The sequence below is a fragment of the Anabrus simplex genome, chromosome 5 (assembly GCF_040414725.1).
Source record: "Anabrus simplex isolate iqAnaSimp1 chromosome 5, ASM4041472v1, whole genome shotgun sequence".
NCBI classification, from domain to species: Eukaryota; Metazoa; Arthropoda; class Insecta; order Orthoptera; family Tettigoniidae; genus Anabrus; species Anabrus simplex.
Window position 1 is genome coordinate 36,070,928 of NC_090269.1, and position 21,290 is coordinate 36,092,217.

Genomic DNA, 21,290 nt, shown 5'->3' on the forward strand with positions numbered 1-21,290 from the left:
AATTACTCGTGTATTAGACCCCCTCGCGTATTAGCATCCCCCCCCCTGGCTTTTCGAGACGAAGAAAATGAAAAAAAATCTGGCCTATAAGGCCACCCAACGTAATTCATCAGAGAACGACGACGATTCCGCTTCAAAGCGGGTACAAGTTTTATTGCAGCATTGATGATATCGCACATTGTGAATAGTTTCATCCGTACGACCTACGCAGTGAAAGCGCGTTGAATCCATGCGGTACATCTGCGTTTCATAGTTAAGAAATGTCTGCCTCCGTAGCGTAGGTCTACTGAAGCTCTGATGACGTCGCACAAATTAGGTGAATAGGCCTAGCTTCGTGTCTGACCCACGCATTTCAAGCATGCATCAGTCATATTATATGTCTGTGTTTTGTAGTTAATAATGTTCTCCTGCGTAATGGGTAACACAATTAGTTGCAGTTCTCAGGAGTCTGACTTCGATTCCCGGTACTGTACTGCCAGAGACTTGCGAATGGCAGAAAGGTTGATATGCGGTAAGATCAGTACATGTAACTTCCCTCCACTGGGGGTGTGTCTAAAAGGAGCTGTACCACCTCGGGATGAGGACACCAGTTTACTTTAGTTGAGATATATTCGCAGTTAGGGATGGGTCCAGTTCATTTGCTTGAACTAGTTCATTAGATACCGTTCATAGCATTGAGTCGTTCAAATGAACGAGGTAGTTCATGAGGCGATGTCATAGAAACAGCCCTCGCGGCACTTCGTTCAAATGAACGAGTTAGTTTATTATGAGCACGAACAGAAAACAGCTACACAGTGCCGCCGCCAGTCTGCCTTAGTGAAGAAATTATATCTACGAGGGACGGAGAGGCAGATAAACTTTCTGATTTTGTATAACTCCTTCTCCCCCATTTGAGAAGTGTGAGAGATGTGCTGTCACGTGACCATTAACACGGCACGCCATTGGCCATTCATGTGCAAGCTTATCTGTCGTTCAAATGAACGAGGTAGTTCATATGTGCTGTCTTCATGGAAACAGGTCTCGCGGCACTTCGTTCAATGAACGAGGTAGTTCATTTGTGCTGTCTACATGGAAACAGCTCTCGTGGCACTTCGTTCAATGAACGAAGTCGTTCAAATGAGTGAGGTAGTTTATTATGAGCATCTTAGCAACAGCATAGTGGCGCGAGCTAGTACGTGTATTTTACAATAGATGATGCTTGCTTAATTCTTCGTCTTCCCTTAATATGAATGACAAACCATATAGTCTTCGACCGCACCCCACCTCTTACGCTATTTAAAGCTCGGCGGTTCGAGGGGCGTATGAATCAGCTGTTTGAGTTTGAGAGAGAAGAAGCTTATTCACCGGTTTTATCCACGGGAAAACATTTCTCTAAGATGATAATTGTCCTTTTTAGCTGTTAAATAGCTGGGGAAGACGAATCCTGTGGAAACGGCTTGTTAATAAGGAATGTTCCTGAATAACTAATATTACAAAGCTAGATTTAAGTCTTTTCAAATGTTTACTCTATAAAACCAGTGTTTTTCCTTATGCCTGACAATACACTCATCAGAGTGGGATGTGTCGGGCCCTACCCACTAACGGTAGGATGTATGCAGGTGAATTTATCAGAAGCCCGTTAACTTTTGATATGCTTTATTGGTGTGTAAAATCTAATTCCCTTAATATTTCCATTAATATTACATTGTAATAAGGGGAGTAATGACTGAAATTACCGGTATGAACTTCTATAGTTTTCTGTTGATCACCACCTAATTTTTACCACTACTACGTTAATCTCATTTTAGATATCATTACACATGGGACAAGACAGATAGTGATCGAGAATAGGAATCGTCTCGCAGGGAAAAGTTTGAGCAGCTATTATTTCTGAACAGTAATATCTGAACTGTTTAACGGTCCCCATTTATTGTTACGGTTTCCACGGACATCGGGGTGCCGAAATTCTATCCCACAGGAGTTCTTTTACGTGCCAATAAATCTTCTGACAAGAGGCTGCCATATTTGGGCACCTTGACATTTATGAGCGTTTTCTATGTGGTATGAACAATTTTAACATACGTTGTTATTTTAGTTGATTATTCTTCTACGTCGATACACTCGTCTTAAGATAACCTATGCTTACTGAATACAGTACCATAGTCTCGTGTCGGTTACTATGTGATAATGTAATTTTGCTACTCTGCTCCAAGTGCGTGTGATTTCATTGTGCCTCATGTTTTAACATTATTTTGTGTGTAGACAAAGTATTTATTTACCAGTGCCTGTGTATAACTCCCACAACTGTTGTGTATTATAGAACAGTACGTAAGTGGCAGACTGTAAACATGTTTTTATTTTTTCGTAATGTTTTAAGAGGTAAACCAACGACATCACCCCATTGTGTGTATTGTACACCGTATCTTGCTTAAGACCGGACTCGAACAAACATGAGCTCAGTTACAGCTATCAGGCAAGTACGACATTCTACGGACTTGGAATTTGATTGTCCTAACACAAACAGAAACAAGTACCCAATGCACAGCGCCGCCGCCAGTTGAGAAGTGTGAGAGGAGAAGTGCTGTCATGTGATCATTAACACGGAACACCATTGGCCATTTATGTGCAAGCTTATTTTGTCATTCAAATGAACGAGGTAGTTAATTTGTGCTGTCTTCCTGGAAAGAACTCTCGCAGCACTTCGTTCAATGAACGAGGTGCGAGCTAGTACGTACATTTTACAATAGATGGCGCTTGCTTAGGTCTTCATCCTCTAACATGCTGTATGCTTGCATAAATGACCCGTTCAAAATATTTGAACGAACTCATACCAGTTCAAATAAGAGTCGTTCAAATGAACTAGTTAGTTCATGAACGATCCAATTCTATTCGCGGTTGTTGCTATTTATACAGCAGGTGAGATCATTAACAAAGTGGTCATTTAATATCTCTTAACTCGGGCCAATATAGGTATATATTTGGAGAAAAGTAAGTTTAAAACGTGATAAAAGCTATCCAATTAAAAATATTGTTTTAATTGCCAACGTACCATACCTAACAAATAATAATAATAATTTATGTCCCCACGTACTTTAAACTATTTTCGGAGACGCCAGACAAAACATACTAGGGTATGCGTTAATAATAAAAGAGACAACGAACGTACGAAATTAAATATTATAATAATAAAACGCATTACCGCCACACCTGTAGATATCCGTAAATGCAGTATATTTTCCTGTTATTTGTTTTTATTCTTTCCGTCGAGGAACTTTTGGCACCATCAGGGCGATAATATACCTAACCTAAACAATGTGGTCTGTCTTATCTCATGGACAGCTGTTTACGTAAATCCTGATGCGATAAATGTAGAGAACAAGCATGAAATGTACTTAAAAATAACGGTCCGTGTTTCAACAGCCACAGTTATCAAAATAATGTTTCCAGTTACTATGTATTACATTCGGAAGTACGACTCGTAACATACGCTAGTTATCAGCTGATGGTTTGGCATGCCTATTACAGCACCGCTTTATTCGGAAGGAGTGGCTTCTGCTACATATACACCAACTGGGAATATCAGAGACAATCTCCAGAAACCATTTGGGAATAGATTCACACTGTTTAGACTCTATAGTCGGGAACAAAATTATTTTTAAAGGGTTCAAAAAGACGGGACCTCGTATGCTATCGATTGCAATGCATGGCTCAAAGAGAATGAAGGATGGCTGACGCGACTGACAAGATGGCAATGAAGATGGCGTCACTTGAATTGCTGACACGCCGGTAGCCGGGCAGGGAAGTTGGCGGCGCACGGCGATAATTCAAATGAAAGCAGTGATCAGGTTTACTGTGTGGCAGGCATACTGCTGAACTGACATAGACAAATGACTGGCCATTAAGTTCTTTTGTATCAATATTTAATTATATAACAACACGATACTCTTATCCCTTTTTTCTACGGGGTCGAGTATGAAGTGAGACTAATCTTCGTAGCAAGTTTTTACAGCCGTATGCCCTTCCTGACTTCAACCTCACCAGAGGAATTAATGAGATGTAACGAATGACGTGATATGAGTAACTAAAACAGTCTTTTATATGCACCGTAGGTCTAAAAGTCGTGTTCATCATTTGTCTTTTTACTTTTAGAAATACTGCCTTCCGACGAAAATAGCCAGTATAACTTACATTCTAAGTTTGTTAAATAATAGTGTAGAATGTTTACACGTACAGTTTATAGCTCGTTATAGCATAGAAGTCATGTGTTCGGTGCAACAAATTTTTGAGGTTATCGCATATTGGACCCTCCTTTACTATTTTTGGCTGTAAAAGTGGGGGGGAAAAAAAGGGGTTCTAATATGCAAGTAAATGCGATAAATCATGCTAGACACCCTCCCCAGTGATTGAGATGATTACTGGCAGCTGATGGGGTTATGCTGAATCCCTCTTTTACTGGTTAAATTATCTAAGGGAGGATCATACCTGCCAACTTTCCCAATTTAGGTGGGAGACTCCTGATTTTTGACAGCTTTTTCCACCTCCCGATTATTCTATTATTTCTCCAAATTTTAGCTTTTTTTGTTAACTTCAAACATTTGTTTCCAAATCCCGCCATTTCAGCTTTGTACGCCAGTGGCTGAAGTCCTTCGCTCATTGGCCGCTTTCAAATGAAATATCGACATTTATTATACAGGAAATGCGCGTGAATGTGCGATGTTTATTGAAACCTGTACATCGTGACGCATATATAGATTGTCAATCTCTCGTTCTCGTGTGTCATGTTCGTTTTCATTTACATTAGTCGAATCGATTCTAGAGAGTAGTTGCTAGATTTGGAGTCTATTTTAATAATTTAATGACAGAATTTCAAAGATGGTGATTAGCAACTTTTCTAGAGATTTTAGAAGCCATTTGGAGACAGTTCTGGCGAATTTTAATTTATTACTTGTGCTTAACAATCGCGTGGGTGCATGATGCAATATATTAATCTATGCATTTGCTAAGTAATGGCATCTAAGTGCATGTCTGATTCACATGTGTGGTGCATGAGTTCATACTATTTTTGGAAGGCTTGTCAGAGACTGATCATCTCACTTGTAGCCTCGTATAGCAACAGTCGGGTTTTGAGACAAGAAGTATTATAATATATATATATATATATATATATATATATATACAATAGTACTCCTGTATTGTGCATAGACATGTAGAATAAGCAGTTTTGACCAATTGTATCTCCTGATTTTTCCCGATTCTCATATCAAAATCTCCTGATTTTTGGTTTTGTCAAGTTGGGAGGTATGGAAGATGAATGAAAGTGCAGGAAATACTGAGGTTTACTGTAATATTATTGAAAATTTCAAGTTAATTGAAATCAGCAGTGCTAAAATAATGAAATTTTATTTGCTTGAGCTTGTATAAACGGTAATTATTTAACTCATTGTGTTTCTAATTTTTTGTGTTTCAGGATATTGTTCCTACGCCAACAGATCGAGACTTTAGAACAGTTGAAATCTCAAAATTCCTTCATGTCTGATGATTCATAGTGCTTGGGACAAGTGTTGTTGGTGTGAGCAGTGGTGTAATTCGAGTGGGGAGGGAGGGTGGTTACGTGAATGGCTGGACGGCAGTGGGGTTTGCTTCCCCTTGCTCCTTGGGACTGCATAGTTGTTTGTGTTTCTGCAGGAAAGTGTAGACCAAAGCTGCCTGCAGTGGTTGTCATTCTCGCTCTTTATGTGTTTCTTGTACTGGCAACAAGTGGGATGGGCCGACATTTCAATTATTTTTCTGTTTTTGTTGAGGAATTTTAAGGCATGTTGATTAGAATTGTTTGCTCTTTTCATCTCTGCCATATTCCTTTACAAAACTGAAAACTAAGAAGAAAATTTTCTTTAATAGCTTATAGATCTCCAAAAGAAAAATGTACCTTTTGGAGCAAAAAAAATATATATGTATATTTTTTTTGGATAAGCGAACAGTGTTGATAAACCAAGCAAGAAGGGAGTTTTTGAACTCTCCCCTGTAAAAGAAAAGATTGTAAATTATTACTTCGTACTGCACTTTGAATGATTTAATTTCCAGAGCTGTCTCATGTTGTGTACTGATCGCTTGCGATTTCATGGTTCATTGGCCAGCAGACCTCGTGATTCAGAAGCTTTTTGTACATAGTACTAAACAGAAGAATTATTATGTGGACTTCTCAAGAAGTATAGTAAACCCCTCTGTACACCACACACACACACGCGAGGTGTGTATTTATTGAAATGTATTTTGCTACCCTATCTGAAGTGAGAGCAGTAATTTTACTACAAGAAATTACTACTGAAATTTACCATTAAATTATTAAGTATCTTTTGAAAGTCCCATTCTTGAGGAGTCCATAATTTACCAGTTACTGAATCGTAAAATATTGTTGAATAATAAAAAGAAAATGTGGAATTATGTCTGGATCTACTTTTATCTCCTTTACATAACATATTCTGTCTGAAATTGGATTTCAACAGCATTTATTTTCCTATTTACTGTTTCTGGTGTCTCTCCTGGTTTCTCTCTCTTTTTTTTTTTTTTAATGCATTTTGATTGTTATTCTTTCTTAGTTACGTGTGTGCTCAATATTTGTCTCTACCCTTGTCCTGAATGCACAAATGATGTATAAATGGGGGTGAACTTGCACTACACTGTGATCCCATCATACATATTAGCTTCTTGTATTTATGGACTCTAATTTTCATCGTAATTTAGAATGTATAGAAGGATTGTGTATTCAGAGCAAGGGTTAGCAAAATAAAACACAATCCAACACCTGAACACGTTGCTTTTCTCTTGGTGTACCGCTAGCAGATCATTCTCGTAGGATGCATTTTAGTGTTGCATTTCTTATATTATTGAATATTGAATTTAAATTTTTTTAAATTATATGAAACCCAGTTTCTCTACCAGTAGATTTTATTGAAGTAAAGAACTTGGTGGTTAAATTGAGTGATGTAATTTATGTTACTTGACTTAGGGATGGACAGAAATAATATTTTTTTAATTATTTATCAGTTTTCTCTGCAGTCTAGTGTGGCTAGTATAAAGGGACCCAGTTCATTTACTGGTGGCTCTCCACTTTACATACTTCCGCTCAGCATTTTTAAGGACAGATGGACACACTCCCAACATTACCCCTAAGCCCCCTCGCACCTCACCTTTTTCCCCTTTCCCACATTCTCCCCTCTTGTTGTATGAATGTTATACACATAGAGGCAAGAGTTGAACTTCTTGCAGAATAGGAATATGTCCCAAACGAATGCTGGGAGAGCTGCGAATATAATAATAGTTATTTGTTTTGATTTATTCATAGAGAAAAAGTATATACAGGTTCTTTTGTTGATATTGTTATATTTTTTTAAAGACGTACGCAGAACATTTACTAGCCTTTAAACATGGGAATTGGAGACATTCAAAGCATGTAGACTTTCCAGCCTTACTTGACTACAGTTGAGTATACCTGAGAGCTGTTTTCGATAGTTTTGTGACTGGCTGTAAGAGATTATTGTATATAGTTTGTGAGTAGTTGTTGATTACTACTACCTTGCAACTTGTCATTAATTGTGTTATACATTTTGTGAACTTATTTTGATCTTTCTTGGAAATATTTTGAAGTATTATAAATTGGATGTAATTACCATTATTTAAAATGATGGTTAACTCTCTGCCTTTTTATTACATACTCATATTTGTGCAGTGCAAAAGAGGTAAGCCTTGTTGAGTATTTAAAGCACTAACCACTGACATTGCATTCCTTAGAGAAGCAAACAAGACATCTGCCTGCAGGTGGAAACTATGGTTTGTGAAGTATCATTCATATTTTCTGTCATTTTGTCACTAGTAAAGTTAACCAATAAAATGTATGTAGTAAACTATAATGGATCAGAACATTACATAGGTACCTTATAATGGTCACCTAAAGTAATTAGTAAGATCTTTGTGCAATTCCCAGTTCAGTTTTCTCTTTTGCCATATTGTCAGCAGCCTTTACTAATAGAATTATTGTGTGGAATGATAATACAGGTTGCAATCCATTTTGAAACTGCTGTCAAGATGAAATAACAGAAATGTCTGCTGATTAGATGCAAAGGTACAGAATGTTTTTCTTTCTCTGATATCTCAAGAGAATAGTCTTAATAGCTCTTGTGCAGTGCTTGCAACTTCGTGTATTTCTGTTAAATTAGTGAATTTAAACAAAGTGAAAGCTTAAGATGTCTTACTATTATGCCATTCCTTAAAATATATTAATCTATAATTTATTTTTGAGAGAGAGTTAGAATATATTTATGACACTAAGAATTAATTTATTGATGGACTGGTTAACCTAGCATTAGGAATTTTGTCCCAGTATTAATACAGCCAAACCGCTCTTCTGTGGACACAGTTTGTTCCATGGTAAAATATCAGTTATAAGAGGTGTTTGCTAAAACAAGGTTGTAAAAACTAATCAAGCATTTCAACGGCAAAGAACATACACTTTAAATATAAGCATAAATCTTTATTTTGATTATTCTAAATAATTTATAACTGAATATTTGCCTGGAAGATATTACAAGTGATTTTACAGCTTTTACATTCATTACAGCTTCGGGAAGTGATCATTCAGCTAGGTGTACATATTTAGCACATTTTTCTTTACTGCAATATTCTCGAAAAGGCAATAACCACCCAGTGTGATACACACACATTCTTTATTCATTTAACCTCAACTTTCAGGTTATTTGCGATTTCTCTTGCCTTTTTCTTGCAACATTGGCCTACTCACTCGGTTTCTTTGTTCAAACACATTCCAATCACTCATATACCGCAGTGTTCACTTCTGCAAAAACTCCCACTTTCTTTTCATTCCTCGGTTCCTATTTTCCCCCCACTCTCTTAAAATATAATTTTTATTCTTCACAATTGTTTTCCCTTAATTTTCAGAGAGCGTTTCTTGCTCAGTCTTTTCACACATTTTTTTCTTCTCTCGAGATCTAAACAAGCTCGTCCCTCCTCATGTTTACTTGGCGATTAAAATACTGTAGTATTTCTGCCTCAACAATCGGCACATGAAAGTCTCCTTGTAAAGTTTAACTGAACTACCTGACCTCAACCTTATCAGCGACAATATGAGTTATGAATAGAGTGATGCAAGATATGCTGGAAAATCCCTTGGTAACTCATGGACCAAACTCGATAGCTGCAGTCGCTTAATTGCGGCCAGTATCCAGTATTCGGGAGATGGTGGGTTCAAACCCCACTGTCGACAGCCCGGAAGATGGTTTTTCGTGGTTTCCCATTTTCACACCAGGCAAATGCTGGGGCTGTACCATAATTGAGGCCACGACTGCTTCCTTCCCACTCCTAGCCCTTTCCTATCCCATCATTGCCATAAGACCTATCTGTGTCGGTGGTGCAGTGTAAAGCAATTTGTAAAAATTTAAAAAAAAAATTAAAAAAGGTAACTCGTGAGTAAACAGTTACTGGTACCATTCCCGGGCAACTACAAATCTCAGAATATAAGTGGAACAAAACACTACCCTAACGAAAGTTTTGGAAAGAGCCCTGTACAGAATGATTAATTTCACGGCGTGTTCAGCATTCCTATGTACCTTTGTTTTCCCTGGATACGAAATATTACAAACATTCAAACGGTATTCCCATATGTTTTCAGAATGATTTTAAGGTAAAGCTCTGTGCAAAGAAAGTGTCCTGGAACATGTAAAGTGTCCGCTTAAGACAAGTGGACGAGATTAATGGCGATCTCTGCTGTCCGTAATTCTAGGTGTCCACTTCAATGAGGCTTATTTAACACGTCTTATGTAAAATGAAATCGGTACCGTGGAAAAATGTCCGTATGGGGAGGTATCCGTTAGAGCAGGTTCGACTGTAGATGGTTTCTTGAGACCAGATAATATAATTTCTCAAATTGTAGCACTATAGTTGGCATTTTGTTGCTTAGTAATGATAAAAGTATATTTTGACAACATCCCTTTCGCTAATACCCTTTACGTCACTAGTTCTATTCCTGTCGTCTCCTTTCATTCCACCCACTTCTGCAACGTGATCTAGGAAAGCCTAACAGAAAAATTATTGCAACTTTAAAGGATGTATTCATAGCTATGTGTTCAGAATGAAACTGGTATAACAAGATAAGTTTCTAAAAATCATGAGGGGGTTGGAAATGAAAAGCAAATGAGGTTTTTAAAACCAGAGTCAACCAAAGATATAGAATTCAATTCTATAATTTTTTCCCTACTAATTGAATAGTATTTCTTTGGAATCTTTACATTTAGATTTAAATTATTATCTTTTATTAGATAGGTCTTGGAAATTTAGCTCTAGTTTTATTATCTTCTGATGAAAGTTAGTTGTAGACAGATAATAATGCCTTAATTTTCTCAAACTATGGAATTTGGGGCTGGATTAATGTTAAAATGTAATATTTAATTTATAACAAGCATAAATTAGGTGTATTTATTCACGTGTCTACTTTCTTTTAAGCATTTTTTCCCCGTTCCTCTTTTCCAAGCAGGTAACACCTTGATTTAGTTTCATCACTTTCATAGTTCCATTGTTGCAAGCTATTTCACTGAATGATAATGCTGGTTCATTATCAGTCCAGTTAAATGTTGATTTAATTGTTTTAAGGCAATCAGTGGAACATTCTGTAGCTTTGAGTTTGAGTTACTGATTGGAAATGGATGTCTTCTTTTTTCATCTTGCTCTACTATGAATCTCCTTTATTTCAAATATGTTTAAAATTGTTACAAATTCACTGTGTTCGCTGGATCATGTCGTACGTACACAAATTCTTCATAATACTGCATGGTTTTACTGGTCCTATCTATCATTGAATTTATCTGGGATCAATTTTATTGTAATTCATTCTTGCAAATTGTCATAGGAAACTTAACATTACTGCTTAGTTGCACTCTAAATGTAGAATATGCGAGAGTTATTTTTTCTGTCCTGCCATAGAAAATAGTTTGTTCTTCAGGTTTAATTTCTGTCTGATAACTGAGATATTGGCAATTTATATGATAAAGGCTGTAGAGGTCAGTATGCCAGTTTTGGAAAGGATTCATTTTCATATTGCTTGCAAAGAAAAGACACGTGAGAGATCAAGATCAGCAGCAGTATGACAGAGACAGCAAAGTAGCATTTACATGAAAGGCATGCATAAAATGTAATTTCATCAGTACCTGTCTGTGATAGCTAATTAGTTGTGTGTTTGCTTTTAAATTGAAAAATTCTGGTGTTATTATTTTCTCATTATGTTGTCACTGTTCTTTCTCTTCAGTTATTTTGGAAAAAAAATATTATAGATATGGCTTATCCAAAATCGTAGTTATCAGTGTAATCTAAAGCCATATATTTTAAAGTGAATGAAGTCTCTAGATGAAAGCTTAGCATTGGGTCTACCGCATAGATTCTCTTTTAACTTTGCCTCTCTGACACATCAAAATATTAAAATAAAGGTGTTCTAATCTTTTATCATGCATGCTCAGTTAATATTTGATACAAGATTCCCTTTGCAAATATTTTATTATTGTAAAATGAATGGCTTAATTTCTTGAAAAATGTGTGCATTTTCTGTAATGAAAGAAAGTTAACAAGTTTGGGGGTTACAGTAGACATACTTGCTTGTTAAAATCAACACTTGTGTCGCTAATGTTCATAAACTATCAAATACTTTACCCTATCAAACATCATTCTCTTGTAAATTTCTTGAGGAGCATAATGTACAGACGGATACGGCAGCCTGCTGAAGCCTTTCTTCCTACCAACTCAGTAACAAACAGGTTTAAAGGGAATTAATACTGGTGTTTGTGCACACATAACCACTAAGTATTCATTACTTTCCTTTTCCTGTTGTGCACACAGACACTAAGTATACTTCCCATTTTCCTGTTACATAAGCTTTATTATGTTATTTACAAGTACCATACATAAAGAAACAATTGAAGATGTAAAGTCTGCCCTTTTTTTTTCTTTTTTTTTTTTTGTTTCTGGTTTAAACCAGTATATTATATGTTGATTGGATCTATAAAATTCTTGGTAAGAATATAAGTTTGTGTTTCTCTTCCTTTTCCTTCATCTCCTGGAATTGTGTCTTGGAAATTTTGTGATCAAATGGCATCTGTATTTTGAGTCTTACCTAAAAACTGCTTGGTAACGAAGTTACCAGTTTTTTTTAAAGGTCGTTGCAAATGGTGTTAAAGGATGTGAAAAAATGTTCCTCTTAGCTTTGAACAATGTCAGCCCTGTGGTGTTAGAGGTAGCGTGCCTGCCTTTTACCTGGAGGTCCCTGGTTCGATTCCTAGCCAGGCCAGGGATTTTTACCTTATTCTGAGGGCTGGTTCGAGGTCCACTCAAGCTATGTGATCAGAATTGAAGAGCTATCTGACGGTAAGATAGCAGCCCCAGTCTAGAAAGCCAAAAATAACGGCTGAGAGGACTCGTGCTGACCACATACACCACCTCGTAATCTGTAGGTCTTCGGGCTGAGCGGCGGTCGCTTGGTAGGCCAAGGTCCTTTGGGGCTGTTGCGCCATGGGGTTTTGTTTGGTTTTTAGTTTTGAACAAGTCTTAACCAACTCTGAATTACAATAAAATGTTTCAAATTCCCAGACAATATTAGTGTCATTTTTATCTTTTAATCTACTGCCCCGTGGTGGGGGTTCTTGAATTCTTGTTACACTATGTAAAGGATGAACAATGACCGTATGACCTAGTAAGTGATCCTAAGGGTTGAGATGTTAGTTGCTTCAGAATGAGAGTGAACATCTTGGACATATTTAGAGCCTTTGTCATCCTTTCTCTCCAGTGACAAGGACCACCCAGTCTTCCGGTATTCCTGATACCATTAGTAAAGAAATCGAACTGAATTAGGTATAAGTAAAACAAATGTCCTACTTTGCAGAAGTTCACTAAGCATGCTTTCAGTGTTTATCAAACCTCAGTTATATGGTAGTAATGGATTACATCTTCTGAAATTCATGGGGTGCTATCAGTCAGTATTGGTGGAGTTTCTAGAAGACGGGATGTACGAAGTAGAACTAGCTCAGCCAGCAAACATTATCTGCCTGGGCATGGTAGGAAATAGTGGGATAAGGTGGGGGATATGGAAGAGGTAGGATATTACAAGAATTCTTAACACTTGAAAAGAGGAAGCACAGGGTGTGTAATGGGATTGTTCATAAAGAAAATCATAGAATTCAACTTAGTTTATGCCAGACACATGAATGAAGAAGTAATGTGAATTTGGTGGTTGCAGGAATTAGGTCGTGGATTGTCTCAAGATTTTCACAATGTGACAGAACTGGTGAAGGTGGAGTTGACTTTTTTTAAGAGGTACAATGCGATGTACTTAGGGTCAACACCAAAGGTAGTAGAGTGCTAATGGGTAACTTCAGTGAAAGTGCTAGAAATAGAACTAAAATGTATGAGAACTTTGGGAAAGTGTAGGAAAGATATGGAATCCAACAGTTGGAAATATGTATTGGATTTGTATGCTAGTACAAGACTTGTATGTCTACCACTTAGTCCAGTTTCCTGATATGGGGTCAAAAATGAAACGAGAAGAAATTATCTGGCTTGTTTGTATGGCCGGATGGCCTTTCTGATGCCAACCTCAGAGGAGCTTATGAAGATTAAATGAATGATTGTGAATGAAATTGAGTAAAGAGGTGAAAGGAATCTGCTATAGCCTATGAATAGGAATCTGTCCTGGTATTTGCCTTGAAGTGAAAATGGGAAACCATAGAAAACCATTCCAAGGACAGCCTATGGTGGGGTTCGAACCCACTCGTCTCCCAACCGCAGAGCTTGGCTCCATAGCCATGCCGCCACTCCATCCGGTAGTATGAGACTTATCAGTAGCTAAAGCATTCTTCAAGCATAGGACTATTCACTGCTGCACTTATGAAGGTAAGGGTACCGGTTTTCTTGTTGACTAAATTGTAACCAATTTTGTATGTAGGAAATATAACTGGAATGTAAGAGTGTTCCAGAATTTTTGAACTGTACCAAACACCATTTGATCTGCAGTGGCCTAAGTGTTGAAAGTTAAATTTCTGTGGTAAATGAGATAGAAAAGTGAGAGTATGAAGACATTAAAAATACATTGACATGACTGGTGAACATTCTAAAAGAATTAGACTAAGCAGGTGCAGGATTTGAAAGAGAATAGGTAGCATATAAGGATGGTGTACAAGAATTAACTAGAAAATGTCTTTAGACAACACTGTGTATAATGATCAGAATAAGCACATGATGCAGTCTGGGCATTTTCAACTGAAATAAAAAATGGCTTAAAGTAACAAATGCTGTGTGTGAGGAACTATACATAGAGGAAAGAAATAAAGCCAAACAAATAATTGTAGACTCCAAAAGAAAATCATGAGAAGACTTGGAAGTTAACCTGGAAAATCTAGGTTAGGTGACTAAACAAAGGAAAAAAAACTGTTTTGAATTAAATTTGGCAATTATCCTGATTGTTTTGACAAGGACTCCATTAGGATAAAAATAATCATCAGGCTTGACAAAGTGGAGAGAATTATAAACTGCAATGTCATAAAGCAGCAGGAATGAACAAAGTTTGTCCAGAAATGATTAAATAATGTGGCGAGGGGATGAAGTGGCTCCATAGAGAAACGGGATTAATGTGAGATTTAGGTAATAATTTTGATGAAAGAAGTAATTGCTCCAACCTACAATCAAGGGATTGTGATGGATTTCAGCAACTTTCTTTGTATTTTGCATAAGAATATGTTGATCAAGGAGTTCATAGGCATTTCGGAGATTAGTGTGTGATTACCACAAAAGAAGTCAGGATCAGATTTTCTGTAGGTGCCAAGTAATATTGTAAGAGGAAGAGATGGTTCTTTCTAAATCAGAGTAAGCTTATAATGGGAAGCAGAGTTGATTGTGCTGCTCGATTGCAACAAACAGTATGTTATTACAGGCAATCAAAACAGTTTCTTTTGATGATCACGTTGCAACAAGATTTGGTGGTAGAATGTTTTGTTCAAAGTAGTTACAGGGATTAGACCAAGGATATACGTAATTTTTTCTTTGTTGTTAATATGAATCGTGTACTGAAAACTATAACATACTGGGGTGGAATTGCTCTATGCGAAAATGTATTAAGCTGTTGATTGGTCTTAGTTGTTGACCGGAAAACTGAAACCTATGAAATCAGCATTTCAAAAACCTGTGATCAGATAGGGAAATTTTTTTTGTGTAAATTGTACCCCATATTAGCAGAATGTCTAGAATTGATAAATATGCTATTTCAAATATGTTGTAACTAAGGATAAATTAACCAACACCAAGCTTGATAGCTGCAGTCGCTTAAGTGCGGCCAGTATCCGGTATTCGGGAGATAGTGGGTTCGAACTCCACTGTCGGCAGCCCTGAAGATGGTTTTCCGTGATTTCCCATTTTCACACCAGGCAAATGCTGGGGCTGGACCTTAAGGCCACGGACGCTTCCTTCCCACTTCTAGACCTTTCCTATCCCATCGTCGCCATAAGACCTATCTATGTTGATGCGACGTAAAAGCAGCTTGCAAAAAAAAAAATTGCCCAACTGTGGGGTTAAGAGTAATTGAATAATAAGATAAACAATGTATAGGGTCTGTATGTTTGGAATTAAATGTCAATGAATTCAGGATAATACATTGCGAGCAGAAAAAGCTACATTGCACTAATGGTGAAAATGACAAACTGCCATACATTTTAATAGATTAATATACGAGCTGATGTACCCGTGCTTCGCTACGGAATTCTACATTGTACTGTATACAGAATTCTAGGTTAGCTAGTACACACATTGTGAGCCAGATTGTATTAAATTAAATGGCTCTTACGTTATCCTAGAAACGCAACGGCGAAGTCACCAAACGTCTTTTCTCATATGAAGACTGGGTTAGGGAATTTTCATTGTAATGTAGGCCCACTTGTGCACCATCAGTCACAGCCAGGTAGTTTTCACTGTAATGGCAGACACTCGCTCTTCACCTGCCTTTTTACATCCTCTTGGTGGTTTTCCCAACTGAAATGAGCATAGGTCATTACAATGACGTCAGTAGGAATGGCACGATTAAAAGCAATGCTTTCATATGAAATACCAGATGAAATGTAAAGCCACACATTGTCCCACTTTTAAAGAACAGTACTACGCTGCCGATCTAACAGTCCAAAATTCCAGAGCTGGAATGACCAAGCCGCACACAGCCGTGATCCGTGAACACTCTTCGTCTTTTTTTTTTTTTTTTTTTTTCGGTTTGCGTCGTAGAATAGTGGAGAGTCCCAGGGCAAAAACTATGCACTTTTACTAATCCGTTTCCTAGGAATGTCCGATTACTTGCAAAATCTCAATTCACTACATTGGTGGCGGAAAAATCTGTCTGAATTGAAGGCAAATTTTTCCTCCAAGCCAGAGAAGAAACCACCTCTTCTCTGCTAATTTGGAATAAAATGAATGTAGAATTTAATAAAAGTGAAGAGGAAGAAGCTTTTCTTAAGAAACGGCTCTCTTCAGGGTTAAATTTTGAGCTATTGAGTGAATTGTGCTATAATTTGCAATAGGCCTAAATTGTGATTCTAGACCTTGTCATACTAGTACTATTAAGTGAGCCTCTGCCTTAAGTGTGCACACTGCTCGTTGAAAACAGCGCGTCTGAGTAGGGATCGAATAACTGGAATACTATGAAGAACCTGTGTGTTACGTACCAGCAGTATCAGAAAATACAGTATATGAACCAGAGGAATGGCATGCTAAAGAAGCTAACTTCCCAGCTATTTCCCGCGAGTATTTAGTCAGGCTGTTATACTCGGTTGTTGTTGTTGTTGTTGTTTGAGTCAGTCCATAGACTGGTTTGATGCAGCTCTCATTGCCACCCTATCATGTGCTAACCTTTTCATTTCTACGTAACTATTACATCCTACATCTGCTCTTATCTGCTTGTCATATTCATACCTTGGTCTACCCCTACCGTTCTTACCACCTACACTTCCTTCAAAAACCAACTGAACAAGTCCTGGGTGTCTTAAGATGTGTCCCATCATTATATCTCTTCTTCTCATCAAATTTAGCCAAATCGATCTCTCACCAATTCGATTCAGTACCTCTTCATTCGTGATTCGATCTATCCATCTTACCTTCAGCATTCTTCTGTAACACCACATTTCAAAAGCTTCTATTCTCTTTCTTTCTGAGCTAGTTATCGTCCATGTTTCACTTCCATACAATGCCACGCTCCACACGAAAGTCTTCAAAAACATCTTTCTAATTCCGATATCAATATTTGAAGTGAGCAAATTTCTTTTCTTAAGAAAGCTCTTCCTTGCTTGTGCTAGTCTGCATCTTATGTCCTCCTTACATCTGCCATCGTTAGTTATTTTACTACCCAAGTAACAATATTCCTCTACTTCCTTTAAGACTTCATTTCCTAATCTAATATTTCCTACATCACCTGCCTTCTTTCGACTGCACTCCGTTACTTTTGTTTTGGATTTACTTATTTTCATCTTGTACTCCTTACCCAAGACTTCATCCATACCATTCAGCAACTTCTCGAGATCTTCTGCAGTCTCGGATAAAATAACAATATCATCGGCAAATCTCAAATTGTTTTTTTGATTTCCTCTCCTTGGACTGTGATTCCCTTACCAAATTTCTCTTTGATTTCCTTTACTGCCTGTTTTGTGTAAACACTGAAAAGGAGAGGGGACAAACTGCAGCCTTGCCTCACTCCTTTCTGGATTGCTGCTTCTTTTTCAAAGCCCTCGATTCTTATCATTGCAGACTGATTTTTATACAGATTGTAGATAACTCTTCGTTCTTGGTATCTGATACCTATCATCTTCAGAATCATAAATAGCTTGGTCCAATCAACATTATCGAATGCCTTTTCTAGATCTACGAATGCCATGTTCGTGGGCTGGTTCTTCTTGATTCGATCCTCTAAGATCAGACGTAAAGTCAAGATTGCGTCACGTGTTCCTACATTTCTTCTGAAGCCAAATTGATCTTCTCCCAACTCAGCTTCAACTTGTTTTTCCATTCTTCTGTAAACAATACGTGTTACAATTTTGCAGGCATGAGATACTAAACTAATGGTGCGGTAGTTTTCACACCTGTCAGCACCGGCTTTCTTGGGAATAGGTATTACAACATTCTGCCGAAAATCAGATGGGACTTCTCCTGTCTCATACATCTTGCACACTAAATGAATTAACCTTGCCATGCTGGTTTCTCCTAAGGCAGTCAGTAATTCAGAGGGAATGTCATCAATTCCAGGTGCCTTGTTCCTATTTAGGTCACTCACAGCCCTGTCAAACTCTGACCTCAAAACTGGGTCTCCCATTTCTTCAGCATCAACAGCCTCTTCATGTTCTAGAACCAAATTATCTACATCTTTACCTTTATACAACTGTTGGATATGCTCCTGCCATCTTTCTGCTTTTTCTTCTTTCCCTAGAAGTGGCTTTCCATCTGAGCTCTTAATATTCATACACCTAGATTTCCTTTCTCCAAAGGTTTCCTTGATTTACCTGTATGCAGCATCTACCTTTCCCAGGACCATACAGCCTTCGACATCCTTGCACTTCTCCTTCAGCCATTCTTCCTTAGCTACCTTGCACTTTTTATCCACTTGATTCTTTAATCGCCTGTATTCTTTTCTGTCCTCTTCGTTTCTAGCATTCTTGTATTTTCGTCGTTCATCAATCAGGTCTAGTATCTCCTGAGTTATCCACTGATTCTTAGTTGATCTTTTCTTCCTTCCTAACATTTCTTCAGCAGCCCTGCTGACTTCATTTTTCATGACTCTCCACTCTTCCTCTAAAGTGTTTCCTTCAGCCTTTTCATTTAGTCCTTGTGCAACATGTTCCTTGAAACAATCCCTCACACTCTTTTCTTTCAACTTGTTTAGATCCCATCTTTTTGCATTCTTTCCTTTCTTCAATTTCTTCAACTTCAGATGGCATTTCAATTTAATGACCAACAAGTTGTGGTCAGAGTCCACGTCTGCTCCTGGGAAGGTTTTGCAGTCCAACACCTTATTTCTGAATCTCTGCCTAATCATAATGAAGTCCATTTGATACCTTCCAGTGTCTCCAGGTCTCGTCCACGTATACAGCCGTCGTTTGTGGTGTTTGAACCAAGTATTGGCAAGGACTAAATTATGATCAGTGCAGAATTCAACCAGCCGACTTCCTCTTTCGTTCCTTTGTCCCAATCCAAATTCTCCTACTGTACTACCTTCTCTTCCTTGGCCTACCACTGCATTCCAGTCTCCCATCACAATTAGATTCTCGTCACCTTTTACATATTGTATTAAATCTTCTATCTCTTCATATATTCTTTCGATTTCATTATCATCCGCTGAACTAGTAGGCATATAGACCTGCACGACTGTGGTGGGCATTGGTTTGGTGTCTATCTTGACGACAATAATTCTTTCACTATGCTGGTCGTAGTAGCTCACCCGCTGCCCTATTTTCTTATTCATTATTAAACCAACTCCTGCATTTCCCCTGTTTGATTTTGTGTTGATAATTCGGTAGTCGCCTGACCAAAAATCTTGTTCTTCCTGCCAACGTACTTCACTTATACCAACTACATCTAACTTTAGCCTATCCATCTCCCTTTTCAGATTCTCTAACCTACCACAACGATTCAAACTTCTAACATTCCATGCTCCGACGTGCAGAATGTCAGTATCCATCTTCCTGATGATCGCCCCCTCTCGTGTAGTCCCCACCCGGAGATCCGAATGGGGGACTAGTTTACCTCCGGAATATTTTACCCGGGAGGAAGCCATCATCAGTACATCATTCATACAGAGGGAGCTGCATGTCCTCGGGAGGTAGTTAAGGCTGTAGTTTCTCGTTGCTTTCAGCCGTGTAGCAGTATCAACACAGCTAAGCCATGTTGAGTATTATTACAAGGCCGTATGTCAATCATCTAGACTGCCGCCCTTGCAACTACCGAAAGGCTGCTACCCCGCTTTCGATGAACCATTCGTTAGTCTGGTCTCTCAACAGATACCCATCCGATATGGTTGCACCTGCGGCTCGGCTATCTGCATCATTGGGACACGCAAGCCTCCCCACCGTGGCAAGGTCACATGGTTCGCAGAGGAGGTTATACTCGGTACACAGCAGTAATCCCATCTATCGGAGTTAGTGGCAGCATAAGAGACAAAGAATATCACAACAAACAATGGTCAATGTAATGTTATTGTTGCTCAATGTTATGCGCTTTCGATATTGTAGCCCTTTTCATTCCGACTCTGTAATACCACTCTTATCATAGCCTGTACGGTAAAATTGAATAAAACATAGGCCTAAATGATCGGAAATTGAATTTCCCATAACTTTTGTTATGTAGTACTTTTCAATAGGACCAGTAGCATAGGTATCTAAAAATTAAATTTTAGGTGCCTTCCCCTAAACTACAATTTCATCCAGGATGAATAAAATTGTTTATAGCCTTGACTGTAGTTTCTTATTCCCCGACTCTATAAACCGATTTTCATTAAATTCTGTTAACCCATTTTCTCATGGCTCGGCGTTGATATGGACTTAGCAAAAAAATACAAATTTACGAATATCTGTATTATCATAGCCGGTACGGTAAAAAAGGATAAGACAAAAGATCGGAAATATATTTCTATATAACTTAGGTCATGTACTTTTTATCGATAGAACCAATAAATATTTGAGAATTAAGTTTTAGGCCTTCCCCTAAACTACCATTTCACTCAGCAGGAATAAAATTATGTGTAGACAAGATTGTAGTGGCTCATCCCCCGTCTTTACATACAGATTTTCATTAAATTATCTTCAGCCGTTTTCTCGTGATGCGTGTACATACATACATACAGACAGACAGACAGACAGAAATTATGGAAAAGTGAAAAGTCCATTTCCTTGTTACTGATGACATGACCGATACAGAAATACCATTCTTTTCAAATTCTGAGCAATGTACAGACAAAACTCTTATTTTATATATATATATATATATATATATATATATATATAGAGAGAGAGAGAGAGAGAGAGAGAGAGAGAGAGAGAGAGAGAGAGAGAGAGAGAGAGAGATTTTCTTATGTATTTCCAAAACAACCAACATTCAGTTAGATCCTTGAGCTTGTTCTGAGGAACATAGTTTTTTGAAATCGGGTTCAACAAATTAAATTTAAATATGGAACTGCATTTAGATTATTAAGGTATTTACTTTTTATAAATATAAGTAGAGAAAGCCCTCTCCACCGGCCTTGTACT

The 21,290-nt window shown here is 37.8% G+C and overlaps 1 protein-coding gene across 2 annotated transcripts in view; it reads left to right on the plus strand.

The window, feature by feature from the left end:
• wcy (WW domain-containing adapter protein with coiled-coil wacky) overlaps window positions 1-12,054 on the plus strand; it is a 179,231-nt gene extending 167,177 nt beyond the window's left edge. For both annotated transcript variants that reach the window (XM_067146841.2, XM_067146842.2), the window contains exon 11: window positions 5,447-12,054. In XM_067146841.2, coding sequence (XP_067002942.2) covers window positions 5,447-5,525 — 79 coding nt within the window. In that variant the 3' untranslated portion in view covers window positions 5,526-12,054. The remainder of the gene's footprint in view (window positions 1-5,446) is intronic.
• The last annotated feature ends 9,236 nt before the right edge of the window (window positions 12,055-21,290 follow it).